Consider the following 14,977-nt stretch of genomic DNA (forward strand, 5'->3'; position numbering starts at 1 on the left):
TTTGGCGCCCAGTATCCAGGAAAGAGTTTATGATTTGTATTAGGTTTTTCAGAATGGCCTAAAAGACAGGGTCAGAAAGATCACGACAGTTAATGGAGCAAAGAGGGAAACACCAGCAATACATTTGGAATGGTAGCTATCACCTGCATTACTGGTACCTAGTACTGCCCACCTGAAGCCATAGCTATTTCCATACGCAATACTCAAGCCGCAAGATATAACACCAGTCTTAGCGTGGGTTTATCCCTATTGGAGACTATTCCGTTAGAAGTGTTGAAATATGTAACATCTTAGGTTCTCCCAGGATTGTTGTCTATGTTATCTCAAACAGAAAACATTAAACCTGAGCAAATTCTGCACCAAGACAACATCAGTGAGGCCGTTTTTGTCGAGAGCATGAAGACTGGATTTATTGTCCTTGCTGCTGTGTTATTGCTACAACCAGAGTGTGCAGCCTGAGAATGTGGTCCTGAGCTGCTCCCGCGGCCGGTGCTCCTATGTGGGGTGTAGCTTTTGCTTGGCTCTGCTTTATGTTTGCGTGTGTGTGCGTGTTCAGAGGTTGTGACATCTGCAGATGAAGATACAGCTCGGATCTCGGCTTTGGCTTAATTGGTTGGTACACATTGCACTAAGTGATGTGTATGAACATCGTGTGTCTGTGATACTTTTCCCTTTTTTTTTTGACAATCGGTTGTATTTTGGTGCCTCAATTTTCATATCAGTGACCTTTCTAGACATCTTTATTTTATTTATTGGTTTCTGAAAAGAAACGCTTAGAGAATTTTCAATTCAAAGCCTATAGTTTTTAAAGAAAACAGCTACCTCGAGGGTATGATTGCCCACACTTAAAAGCCAAGTGCCACCAGCAGTGACTCATCCCGCACTCTTAACTCTACCCTGTGACTCACTGAACTTCCTAAAGCGGCCAAGGGGAGCATGCTCAGCACCTCTTCTGTTTGGGAGGAAGCAGCCACCTGTGGGTCAGGTGTGAGAGCAATTTCAGTTGTTAAAGATATTGTCTTGATACCCATTTAACTTTGTCTGAATTTTTGTTCACAAGATGATTTCATCTGACCTCATAGTTTTCTATTGCTTCTACTAGGTGAAAAGTCATTTATCCAGGTACTCACAAGAAACTATTTTATCCAACATTATTGGCTTTTGGATGTTTATTTTAAAAGAAGTAATTCATGTTTCTAATAGAAATTTTTGAAAATACAGATAAAATAAAAATAAAATAATCTATAAACTCACTTCCTATGGATAACACTTCAGTGCAGTCTAACACTTCTAGACTTTATTTGCATACACGAGTAAATATGTAGGGTTTTGGTTTTAGTTTTTGCAAAAATGAAATTGTACTAAACATAATGTTCATAACCTGCTTTTCTTAGCAGTGTATCACAAACATCTGTTTTATCATTAACATAGAATTATACTTTTTTTTTTATGGTTTCAGATTATGCCACTATATGGCTGTGCCCTGGTTTATTTAGCTATTCCCCTATTTTGGACATTCAAGTAGCATCCACTTTTTTGCTATTATAAAAACTGGTGAAATGAACATCCTGGAACATACAACTGTGCATTTGTCTGATTATTTCCTTAGGATGTATTTTTAAGTGGAATTGCTGGGTCAAATAAAAATGTCTGTTTTTAATGCTTTCTTACCACATTATCCTATAGAAGGGATATGCTGCAATATACTTGTGCTAGTAGTATATTCAAAACTTTAAAAACTATTAAACTAGGAATTACAGACTTTGGGGGCATAGAAACGTTACTTCCAAATTGAATTTAGGAATTGTTTATATTATGGTTTTTTCCTTTTTCATAGGAAAAGTTTTGAGTGGCCTTTTATTACTCTTGCGATATTTTTTTTTTTTTTTACTTCTCCAGATGTTTTCTTCTAAGTTTTTATAACATGTCCCTGTTTAACGGCTCTCTTTCAACTTACGTCATTCAGTTTCTCTGTGTTAAGAATCTCCCAATTTATATCGTGCAGTTTCTTTATATTAAGAATCCCTACATGAAGCCGATTACAAGAACACTAATCATGTTTAGAGCAAAGGAAGAACCTTGTCTGTCAAGTAGATCCAAGTTGTTATACCTCTGGGTAGTTTTTATAAATGTTAGAAGTAGACTTACCTGGTTTTCTTCATCTGGAAACTTGAGCAGTCTGACCCACTTCCAAGGCACGATTTCTGTCTTCAGTGGAAGAGAAACTATTACAGATAAACCAACATAAACATGAAGAAATGCTTAAGAGACTAGAATATTAATAGCCATATGATCATATTCATGTTAGTTTCATTTTGAAGTCACTTGCAATTTTTATTTTTTTATGATCATTTTTCTATAACATTGGATTTCTACCAGTCTTTCTGTGTAGAAAAGAATGTTTTTGAGAAACATAGGTCATGGGATTTGATCTTACTAAGGCTACTTGAGTTCTTGAAAATAATAATTTTGGAACACTGATAGCCCTAGCTTAACTTCTTGCTCTCTCATTATACCTTGCTAGTAGAATTTGATTTAAAAGGTTGTTTTACAAGAGCTCATGCCCTATTTGCATAGTTTTCTTGTTGAAAAACAAAAAAGGATTTAAACATTCTAATTTTTCTGCTAATGTGATACAATTCCAAATTTTGTTTTCTCCCCCTTAGAGAATTTCTCTGCTCCCCCTGATGTCACTACAACTACCTCCTCTTCATCATCATCTTCCTCAATCCGCCCAGCAAATATTGACCTGCCCCCCTCGGGGATAGTTAAAGGCATGCACAAAGGATCCAACAGGTCCAGCCTTATGGATACAGCTGATGGTAGGCGTTCCTTTTGGTAGCTAAGTAGGGGATATTAGCTGAACTGGAACAATTCAAATTAGAAACAGCAGCACCTGACCTGTCCAGTAGTTGCACAACGACACTGCTGTAAACCCACGAACACAAGTCACGTTTAGTGCCTTCTTCTCACCAGCCTGCACTGTAGCAGCACTGGACTTGTTCAGGCTTAGTCTGTACTGGCAAAAGATGCTTTGAACAAAAAAAATGGAGTATGGAAAAAGAAAAGAACACTGTAAGAGAAAAGGGGGAGTAGATGAAATCTGTAAGCAATGTATTAATAAAAGCACCATGTTTGTTCTCTCTTGTCATAAACTTGGTATGTACATATTTGTACCTATTTGTCCCACTTAAAATAGAATGAGATTGTGAGCAAAGGCCAAACATCAGTAGAAATAAAAGCTCCTAAGAGAATTGAGGACTTAAAATATCCCTGAAATCAATTAATTTTAACTTACCATTTTTTCCCATATAGGTGTTCCTGTCAGTAGCAGAGTATCCACAAAAATCCAGCAGCTTCTCAACACTCTGAAACGACCCAAAAGGCCTCCCTTAAAAGAATTTTTTGTGGATGACTCTGAAGAAATTGTGGAAGGTAGTAGTATTAATACCCAAAACACATATTTCGTAAACAGACATTTCTTAAGCAATTACTACATGTCAGGTACTGTAGGATTTAAGGATGAACAAGGTATCGTTTGGGGTTGAAAAAGTTCATAGTTCTCTGCTCTTTTCCGCTAAGGATCATTTATATTTTAGATCTCAGATGAAAAATACGGAGGGAGGGAAGGCAAAGAGATAACTATGGAGCATAGAACTATCCTTGGAAATATGCTTTTGAAATTACAAACTTTTCTAAATACCTAATTTTAAAAGTTACTTATATTTGACATTATCTTAGAATACAGATGTCAAACGTGACGTCAAAAGATTGCCCAATCATTTTTTATATAATTTATAACTTATTCCTTTTGTAAAAAAGTTTTGGTGAAAAAGTTCATAAAAATAGTCACTTTCTCTTCCTTGATATTGTTTGCAGTTTAGGCCAGTGCTAAAATGTATACATGTAAAAACAGATTTTAGCCCTTAAGTATGTATCAACTAATATGGGAAGTTGGAGAAGGGAAGAAATAGAGGAAGTAATAATGGTTAGGGATGCCTTCATAGAGAAAGGAGTAGTAATTGGTGATTATTCATTCAATAATTTAAAAAAAATTATGGATGAAATCGTGATGGCTAGAATTTAATAGGAAGGATTGAGAGGGGAACCCATCAGGGTATAGATGAAACAAGTGTGGCCATTGGATAATTACTGGAGCTAGGTGACAAATAAGATCTACCTGACAAAAGCTTTTGTCAAAAGACCTAAGCCTTGGTAGCTTTGCAGTGCATTTTTACATCCCGAGACGAGCAGGCTTTGATCACATCCGACCTGTTAACGGAACTGGACACATGAGTAGAGTAGATGTGGTGTTTGCCCTCTATGTGCAGTGGGAAGCACAAGCAACCTGACGTAGGAGGTTAAGATGAATTTCTCTTTCTTTGGGAGTGACTAAACTCATTAAGCTAAGGACATCTTTCTTGATACACTGATGTTCAAGGTGCTCATGCAGTAATAGCCTCGCCAGTCTTTTTAGCACTGTGTATTGCCCAGGTAAATGAAGGTCAAGGCTTAATAGGAATTATACTGGAACAATTTTCATTGTCAGAATAGAGCTAATAGCTTTTCACTAATTATAAATAGGCAACAGTTGTTGATGTGAATAATGATTACCTTTGGAAAGAGATACCCGTATGTCTTTGAAAGTCTGAAAGAGTGTGCCCAGGTTTTGCATCTGCCCAAATCTGCCATTAAATTGAGCTCTAAAATGCAATTTATTTCATATTTCATTGGCCCATCTAATACTTGCTGCTCATTCTGTCTGTTCTCCCTTCTGTGCTTCCTCTCTCACCTCCAGTTCACCTGGCTAATTCCTGCCTCTCCTTTAAGACTCAGCTCAGGTGTTACCTGCTCCATGTGGGGGACCCCACCCCCTAACCTGGGTGATGTGGCCCTCTTCTGCCTTTTCTCTACATATCTCTGTCGTGCCCTGCTCATGTTTACTTTGCTCTGTGTGTGAGTGTGTGTCCCCTTTGCATTCTAGATACTCCTGGAGGGCACATAGGCTCTGTATTCCTTGCATCAACATTATTAAAAACAGTAAATGTTCAAAAAGGATATGTGCACTATTTATTTTCTCCATGTTTATCACATCCTGTGCACATACTTGGCACTCAGTAATACTTGATTTTTATTCCATGTGTAAATTATGTTTCCTGCTGTGAAAATGTAGGACATTTTTGCTTTTTATTGTTTGGATACTTATTTATTGTAGAAAAATTAAGATGACTTTAATTTTCTCTATATGAAACAATATGAAATATTATTCACTTCCAGTTTCTGGAATGACCATGTTTATAACCTAGAAATTTTTTTTCCTCCCCCAAATTCAGTTCAATTTCATTAACATCAATCGAGCAACCATACATATTACGCACTAGAGGCAATAAAAGGAATAAGAACCATGCCTTCTCTCAAAAAGCTGTCAGTTGGAGGGAGAGAAAAACGTGTACAGTACCGAAGCTCTTGAGATCCTCAGTGCTTTAAAAAGCGTGGACTACCACATAGTGTAGGAGCGCTGAGGGAGGAATGGCTGGGATGGCTTCCTGGGCGTATGCTGGTGGAGCTGCATCCTGAGAAGGATGAGTACCAGCTCCCTGGGCAGCAAAGGGATTGGCCGTATGTGATGTGTGCCAGGGTACACAGACGTGGAAGCAACATTCGTGCCCATTACCGGTTTGAGTCTAATACTGACCCTGTGGTACAACTGTTACTGTCCCCATTTTACAGCTGAGGAGAAACGAGGCTCAGTTCACATGAGGTCACACTAGTAAAAAGGGAGTGTAAACTTGGGTTTTCTGACTCACACTTAAATGCTTTTGCATTAAACATAATCCTGGTGAAGTGGAACCTGGCTCTTGACATTGGACACAAACAAAAGATTGAAGAACAAATGTTCTAAAAACTGTAAAACTGCTGAAAGGAATTTATACTTTGTGCCTTTCTTTATGTTCAGTGATTTGCTTTGTCAGGGTCAGGATTTGTTTGTTGCATAAAATATATTAAATATGATTTTATAATTTTGTGGGGAAAATGAATCCATTTTGTGGATTACCATTTCTAATGATGTCTTTTCTCAGAGTGAGTTCAAACCAGATAAAGATGAAGGGAAAAGGAAACTATATTTGAGATTAGAGACCTAAATTGTGTTAGTTGGTCTTTGCACTTATTTCAGATTTTATTTTCATAACCCATTGGGGGTGTTTTTGGTACAGTACCTCAGCCAGACCCCAACCAGCCCAAGCCTGAGGGACGGCAGATGACCCCGGTGAAGGGCGAGCCCTTAGGAGTCATCTGTAACTGGCCACCTGCTCTGGAGTCTGCGCTTCAGCGCTGGGGCACGACTCAGGCAAAGTGCCCCTGTCTGACTGCACTGGATGTGACGGGGAAACCAGTTTACACTCTGACCTATGGTGAGTTGACGGGAATCCAGTTCCTTCCTTTCCTCCTACTACGTAGTTCTTCAGATTATCATGTGTGGTGTTTTAACCTTGATATGTAGTAGTTGCTGGTCCTTGTGTTTCAGTAGGTCTTTCCAGTTATTTTCATTTGCTAACGTGACATTTGCAAGCCAACGAATATTTAAAAGAGCAAAAAGAAGAAAGAGACTTTGTAGATCCACTGATGTTTTCACATTAGGAGAGGATTTTAGGAAGACATGTGGGTAGGATTAATGGTGTATGGTAAAAACCATATAGTTTTATCCAAAAATTACAATTGATTACTTTTTAGATCTGTGTCATTTACTCCATCCTGCCTCTTGCTTATGATTGGCACAAAATTCTATAATGAACAAAGAATCAGTACTTTTACATTTAGTTTTGCACCCCAGCTAAACTTTTCACTTTTCTTTTGTAAATAACTTTTTAAAGTAAGTTGTTTTTCTTTCATAAATCCTTTAAAAAATTAACTTCTCTCTTTAAAAAACAAATAACAAGGATGGATTTAAACTGGGCTGTGGGAATTTGTACTAATTTATTCAGATTCCTTTTTTCCTTTAAAAGTAGAACACATTGTCTATAAACCTAGATACTGAATAATTGTAGAGGGAAATTTGTTTTTATTTAAAGAATTGTGCAGATTGAAATGAGTTCAAACCCTAGATGCCCCTCTGAATGAGTTACATGTAAAACAAATATCTATTTTAAATAACATGATTTCTCTTATACTTTCTCCATAATCTAAAATAAGAATTTCTAAGGGTGGTTGAGGGAAGGGAGCAGGAAGAGGAGAAGCACAGGCTACCTTCCCCATCCCCGCAAAAAAAAGAAAATAGTTTTTAGCCTTCGTTTCAGAAGATGTATGTTAGTTTCATCCATATAACACTTAAGGAAAGCAGTCAGCTGACCCAGTCTTTGCATGTTTATTTAACATACTTCAGTATATCCACGTTTCACAGTTAATTACCATCTTATTGTCTGTTTTCACTGAAGTGCAGTAGTAGGAAATGCTTAATTATTCGAGTCACCCTTTTGCTTTGCAGTTACTTCAAGTATCTAATATGTAAGTGGTTCTTCAAAAAAAGCTTAGAATAATGTAGTCTTCTGATTTTCAGTCCTGTGATAAAAAATTGTGTCCTTCCTTTAAATGTGATCAGTTCACATCAAACTATTTCTAAAGATATTCAGATTACTTTAGAAAATAATTTGAAAAGTTATCTAAATGAGAATGAGCTTCCAGTGATGTTTTCTTTTTGTTTGGAGACAGGACTGGCTTTCCGTGAACTAGAGTGAATGTAGTTTTTTTGTAGGGGAGGCTCTCTGTGTTGGGGTGATTCCTGTCTAATGCATCATTTGGAAGTAGCCATTGTCTTACTAAATATGCTTAGGAACTGAGTGCCCTCTTGCTGAGGTAGGCCTGTGTTTTTCTATATGACTGTTTTCTTTTCTTTTTCCAGGAAAGTTGTGGAGCAGAAGTTTAAAGTTGGCCTACACACTGCTTAATAAACTGGGGACCAAAAATGAACCTGTATTAAAACCTGGAGACAGGGTAATTGGCTTTTTCATTTTAGGGAGGTGATGTTTTATTGCTTTCTAATATGCACATTCTGAATTTTTAATGTACAACACAATACAGCACGATTTCTATAAGTCATACTAGAAAATGAAAATGTTTAGGTTCCAACCCAGGTTAGCCCAGTGCCAGGTGATAATTCTTGCGTTCATAGATTGAAGGAAATTCACATGTCCCTTTCTGTAGCTGCTAATCAGTAAACTCTTGAGCTGCCAATACAAAGAGAAACCTAAGTCTTTCTGGAAATAAATATTTCAATATTCAGACAACAAAAACAGCAATAAGGTTTACTCTGATAATTTTCTTTAAAAAAGTGTCCCATAAAATTTTTAAAACAATTTTCTGTAGAAAGGAAGGGAGACTCATGCCAGTTCTAAGAAGAAACAAATTGACATCATTTAATTTCTTCTTTATTTGGAAGAGATATTTAAAAACGTGTGTATATATATATATATATATATATATATATATACACATATATATATATAGAAGGCTTTTTTTCCTGTTAATGACTTTCTAAATATAATTACCCCTACTATCAGACATTACTTTCATTTGGAATTTATAGAATGAAACACCAACTACACAACAGACTTCTTTTTAGGGGGCTTGTGATTACAGAGTCTCCTAAACTAGCCATTAAAAAACATTGTTGCATTGCCGAAGGACACCTGAAGGATGACTTCTCCTTAAAATGTGACACATGAGTGTTTCCTAGTCCTCACTGAACCCTAAGAAGGGACTTCCGTGTGGTCCAAACAGCATGGACATTTGTGTGAAGGAAGGAAATGGGTTGTCTAAGTGTCTTATGGAGTTTGTATTGTCTTAGAACTCGAGATGATTCAGAACTGAACTTACCTTGGGAGTGAGTTTAAGAGAATTTGAAAGCAAAAGAAGGGAAAACAAGAGTCTGGTGACATGATTAAGTTTCAAATGTTAATTTATAAATATCTAAGCAAAGTAACAAATTCCCCAATGATAGTGACTTCTGTGCTTTTGCATTGCTTGAGTAAATTAGGACGAGTCGGTTATCCCTATGATGTATCACAGGTTTTGAACATGTTACAGAGGTTTTACTATTGATCTTTTTTGTAAATGAATTAACTTTATATCCATAATGGTTTCTGCCAGTATTGCTTATACGTACTATCAAATGCCTTCACTAGAATACTTTCATTGTTGGCTTTGTGAGGGAGGGTTAATGCAATGAGTTTGTTGAAGAGTAAGAAATCTTAGGTTGGCCCTAGGATGGTAACTGGGTCACTCAATGCTTGTAGGCTTTTTGTGAGATAGAGATAAGGCTTATTCTTTAATATGCTAGCCTATCTAGAGAGATCCATTACATTTGTTTTATGGCTTTAGCCTGCACTGAAGTAAATTGCCTTAGGTTTTACAAGTAATTAACTTACTACATAAGGTGAGTTGTTTACTGCTAAATTACCAATAAAATTAAGTGAAGAATTCTTAATGATGATGATGAGTTACATTGTAGTTCCCAAAATGTATGTGGTATAATCATGGGAATGACAGAAGTGTTTTTAGATTTGTGCATCCTTCTGAATAACTTAATTTCCTTTAGGCTATTAAATAGTTTGATTTACTGTGTTCAAGATAGATGTTTCATATATAAATGTGTGTCTTAGAGAGTGACATTGAAAGCATTAGTCTGTTTTTATTTCTGTTATTAATGTCATTATGCATTTCAGGTAGCCCTGGTTTACCCCAACAATGATCCAATCATGTTCATGGTGGCTTTTTATGGATGTCTCCTGGCGGAAGTGATTCCAGTGCCTATAGAGGTACCTCTTACCAGAAAGGTAACATTGCTAAATTTAAGAGGAATGTAGCCTGATGTGACATGGCAGGCATCGGGTTCCTGGATCGATTGACTTGGTCATGACGTTAGAAACACTCTGTTTTCCTAAGTACTCAGCTTCGCTTTCGAAAAACATGCAAGTTATAGAAAATTATTTATTCATATTTATAACTTTTGTGAAAATAACATGGTTTTAACTAAGATAGAATATTTATCATATTACATAATCACTTAAATATCTTGGGGACATACTTGACTTTTCAACAATTATATTTTAACACCCTTGCTTCAGAGACTGTAGATAATCCACATTTACAATAGGTGAGCCTTTTGTAAAGGGAATTACTGTAACTATCGATACTACCTAGGATTTCCTTTAAGGCAAAGGGTGATTCACTAGGGTACAGGATTTTACTTTGTCAACACTCAACACATCAACCCTACTGAAGTGAAGTGTATGTAGCAAATTTCCAAGTTTAACCGAATGATTAATCCGTGAGCTGTTTGACCCTAATTTTCTCATGCAGTTTATTGTTGAAAGTTGATAAAGACAAATATGACTGGGGGTTTAGAAGAAAAAAGTTAATTTCTGAAAGGAATAAAAACAAATTGGTAACATCCTTGAAACTCTGGTTGATGGGATATAGTATCTTTGAATTGTTCAGGAAATCATGGAGTTGTTCTGATATTATTAAGTTGACAGTGTTTGCGTGGTTTCATAGTGATACTTTTAGGGTGACATTTTAATAGAAATACTTTAGACTGTATCTTTTGTTGTTTACTTAGATGTTGTTGTGAGGCTCAAATCTACCTTTTTAAAAACAGAATAATGAGCATATGGCTTTGGGAATAATCGTCCATTCAGTTTCATTATAAATTTGGACATTTGGTGTTGATTTACATTATTAATTTGTTCTGACCTGAGTTACTTTGCTTTTGGATTTGAGGGTGTGGCTAGGTTAAGACAACTTAACCATGTTTGCATTTATTTCGTTTGCCTGAAATTAATCTAAAAGAGGAGCATTGCTGACTTTGAATAAAATGGTCACATTTGGTTGGCAGAATTCATCATTAGCAATTATAAAATATTTAATTTTATAAATATTAAATTTTGTAATAAATTAATAAAATATTTGATTTGCACTCAGGAAATCATTGTATGGTAGAAATTATTTATAAGAACATATTGTCACTGGATTTTGACAATTGCCAGGTGTCAGTGGGGTTCCACGAATGTTGCCACACAAGTGCCAGAGCATTACCGAGTGTTAGATCTGGGGCCTGCGTGTGCTGCGTGTGCTCACGTTCACTCCCCGAAGGTGCTCATTATCTTTTCTCCACAGGATGCTGGAGGGCAGCAGATTGGCTTCTTGCTAGGAAGCTGTGGTATTGCCTTAGCTCTTACCAGTGAAGTTTGTTTAAAGGGGCTGCCAAAAACCCAGAATGGAGAAATTGTACAGTTTAAAGGTTAGTAATATCTGTACCTGAATTATCTGTTAAAAGCTAAAGCTGAGTGCTTTAATTTAATAATGGCTAATTACATATTTTCTTATTTAATTCTCACAATCTTATGAGTAGGTACCATTATTATCCCCATTTTACAGGTGAGAAAACAGACACAGAGAGGTTAAGTAACTTGCCCAAAGTCACAGCTAATAAATGGCAGAGCAGCGATTTGAACCCAAATCTGATTCCACAGCCCACACCCTTAACCTTTATGCTGATGGTTGGAAAAAGCTACCACTCTGTTCATTAAAGCTAAATGCTACATGTAGAGACAGAGAATAGACCACTAACCTCAGTGGACTTCCACTGCCAAATGGACCTCCCAATCCTGCTCATCACGTGATTCCCACATGACCGCCACATGATTGGCACATGATTCAAGGTAAAGTCAAGGCCTAGAATTTAGCATGTGGAACAATTGTACTTTTGAAAGAAGGTATAACTGTCTAGTGATTTATCACTAAAAGCTAATAAAAATAAAGTATTTTACTGATTATAAAATGACCTTGATTTGGTCTCTTCATATTTAAAATGACCAACTCAATGTGAATTCCTTCCCTTATGGCTTAGTCAATTCAATTTTTATTTTGGGTTTGATTTAGGTTGGCCCCGTCTCAAATGGGTTGTAACAGATTCCAAGTACCTTTCAAAGCCACCTAAAGACTGGCAGCCCCACATCTCACCTGCTGGCGTAGAACCAGCATACATTGAGGTAAGTGCTGAGACTAGAAAATATATTCTGGCTTTTCCTCTGGCTTCAGATGCTATCGTACAAAGTTTAAAACTAACATTTTGCAGTTTTAATGTTAGAAGATCCTCCTAGTTTGTTAGATTTCCATCTTTTGGCTTGTAAAATGCCTTGTAGTGATCGTCTATTCTAATTATTTTTTGACATAAATACACATTCAGGAGAAAGACAGCAAAGAAATTGATCTTTGCCATGTAAGAGAGTTAAAAAAGACTTAGAAAAGTACAAAGGTTTAAGAAATGATTTACTGGCAGAGAAACTGGCAAAGATATTTCTCTGCTGCTTGGTTGGTGGGTGAGAAGCAAGAGACTGGAGAAATGTGGAGGGAAAATAGCTGTGCTTAAAAAGAACAAATTTAACAGATGAAAGATAAAGAGCAAGAAGAAACAAGTGGCCAGAGGGTTTGGTATTGAAAGTCATGTAGGACCTTGATTGACTGCTTGCTTGATTGACGGCATGATCCTGTTGAGGGATGAAGTCCTATAGCATAGAGGCACCAGGCTCAGTGCTTTACATGCATCACCTCCGTCACTTCTCACAAGTGTCCTGTGAGCTGGAAGCTGGTATAAACCTGCTTTATAGATGAGGAGGCTAAGACTTAAACAAACTTGAGTAACCAACCAAAGGTCATGTGACTCAAAAATGGCAGAGCTCAGACTCAAACTCACATCTGTTTCATTCTGAAAGCTATGCCCTTGACTACTCTGCATCCTGCTTAAGACATACTAGTAAATGTTCACCAACTATTTGCTCAATTAATGAATAAACAAATCAATAAATTTTTTCAAAAAGGTTTGGGGAAAAATGTCCACCCAACCTTGAGCCCTGTGGTGATAACTTTGGCTATAATAGGGAAGATAGCGGGCGGTAGCTCTGAGAGGCGATGTCAGATGCAGGGAGGGTTGCTTTTAAAGATGGAGAGATCTGAGTATGTTTAAATGACAGACAAGTAAGCAGGCGATCAAAAGACCAAATTCGGCGATCAATTCATCCCCCATCATCTCTCGGTGATGTCGTGATTCATCATTCTATCCTCCTTAAAACTGCTCACTGGCTTCTCTGATTACTCTCCTCTGTCTCACTGACCACTGCTTTCGATCTTCTTTATTGGTTCTTCCTAAAAGATGAAGGGCCGTTCGTTACGTGGCCCCTGCTTAGCAATCTGGCATCATGCAGAACTGTCACCTTCTACATTTCTAGGCTTCTGCTATTCTGAATTAACTTACAGTTTTCACTTGGCACCCACAGGGCATTGTTCTGAGTTTAAAGTATCTGATGAGTAACAGAGTAGTCAGCAGCAGAGTGATCAGAATAAATGTGTTGTTAAAAGACTTATCTGGTTTGGTAGGGTTAAGAAAGGAAACAAGTGGATTATTAGCTTTCATAGCTGCTCAGGTGAGCTCAAGCTCCTCGAGGTGATGGAAATAGAGAAGTGTGGGTGGAGTTGACAGCCAGTAAGGATATAGAAGAGGCAGGACTTGGAGAGGGAGGAGGCAAGAAAGATTCGGGTTTCTTACCGGGGCATGTGGGTAGATGGTGGCACCCTTCACTAAAATAGAAAATATAGCCAGAAGAGATTTCACGGGTGAGGGTGAAGAGTGCAGTGTTGGAGCCACTGGATGTCACAGGACTCGGGGGTATTCAAGGGGAGCAGTTGACTCTATGAGTCTGGATCTCTCCAGAGAGGTCTGGATTGGAAATAGAGAATGGGGAGTCATCAGGAATACAGCACCCTGATTGAATAAAGTGAAAAGAAAAGAGGAAAAACAACTTTCAGGGAATGCCAACATTTAAGGGATGAGCACAGAAAGGGGAAGGAGAGGGTGGAGAGAGAGAATGAATATGAATAGGAGAGAGGAGTATCACAGAAGCCAAGGAAGAAGAAAGTGTGAAGAAGGGAAATGTCAAATGTTACAGAAAGGTCTCATAAACGATGCATTATGTCCTTGTGATTTAACGATCAGAAAGTTGCTGATCTTGGTAAAAATCAACTTGAATGGAGAATTGAGGTTAAAGCAAAATCATAGTCGATCGATTTGTAAGAGTGAATAGGCTATTTCTAGGTCGTCCCTTCCTAAACTGGTACCTTTAACTCTTCAGTGCTGTGCTAGCCCTGTGTTTGATACTGGGCTTCTGTTAATGCGGCTCAAGTCGCTTGTTTGTTTTAGCTTCTTTAACAGCCACTTCACACTGATGACTAATTACACTTTTAAGAATTTAACATATACTTTTGCTGAGCTTTGTCATCCCCAATCCTATCTTTGTGTGATTAGAGTTTGGGGCCCAAATACACAGCCTCAAATATTCATATGAAACATGTTAAATTGAGCCCATTATCATGACTTATCTGAGTTTCGTTTTAGGATTCTAGTTTTGTCATTTGAAATAAAACCCATTTCATTGTGTTTCTTATGTTTTTGTTTCTTTGTACTTTTTTTTCTTTTTCTAGTATAAAACAAGCAAAGAAGGGAGTGTGATGGGAGTTACAGTGTCCCGCCTTGCAATGTTGTCTCACTGCCAAGCTCTGTCCCAGGCCTGCAATTATTCTGAAGGTCAGACTTCATCCCATGACTGCCCTCATTGTGAGCTTCAGATATGTGTGACTATGAGCAGAGTGCTCAATGATTGGATTCCAGAGTGAAATGTTCTAAAGACACATTTTTGGCTCGCTTTTGCTTTCTTCTTTTTCACAAATATGCCGTAATTTAAAGGAACTGAAATTCTGGGCAAACCACATATGTGAAGTATGATTTCTAGAGTGCAGAAACAGAAAACTAATTAAAACCATGTGTTTATTATTAGCTGCGGAATGTCAGGTATCCATCTTCCATGTATTCAGAGCTGCCATGTGTTTAGAGTTGGAGTCAAAGAAATTCAGCTACCAACAAGCACAA

At 37.4% G+C, this 14,977-nt stretch overlaps 1 protein-coding gene across 5 annotated transcripts in view; it reads left to right on the forward strand.

Moving 5' to 3' along the window:
* The window catches only part of DIP2B (disco interacting protein 2 homolog B), a 194,053-nt gene that overhangs the window by 129,332 nt on the left and 49,744 nt on the right, over nucleotides 1-14,977 (forward strand). For 2 of the 5 annotated variants that reach the window (XM_081058485.1, XM_081058484.1), the window contains 8 exons: nucleotides 2,667-2,822; nucleotides 3,316-3,438; nucleotides 6,216-6,413; nucleotides 7,898-7,989; nucleotides 9,720-9,830; nucleotides 11,173-11,296; nucleotides 11,938-12,047; nucleotides 14,533-14,635. In XM_081058485.1, the coding sequence (XP_080914611.1) occupies nucleotides 2,667-2,822; nucleotides 3,316-3,438; nucleotides 6,216-6,413; nucleotides 7,898-7,989; nucleotides 9,720-9,830; nucleotides 11,173-11,296; nucleotides 11,938-12,047; nucleotides 14,533-14,635 (1,017 nt within the window). The remainder of the gene's footprint in view (nucleotides 1-2,666; nucleotides 2,823-3,315; nucleotides 3,439-6,215; nucleotides 6,414-7,897; nucleotides 7,990-9,719; nucleotides 9,831-11,172; nucleotides 11,297-11,937; nucleotides 12,048-14,532; nucleotides 14,636-14,977) is intronic. The other 3 variants (XM_081058481.1, XM_081058483.1, XM_081058482.1) reach the window with 3 other exon arrangements.

This window comes from Rhinolophus hipposideros, assembly GCF_964194185.1.
Source record: "Rhinolophus hipposideros genome assembly, chromosome: 9".
Classification (NCBI taxonomy): Eukaryota; Metazoa; Chordata; class Mammalia; order Chiroptera; family Rhinolophidae; genus Rhinolophus; species Rhinolophus hipposideros.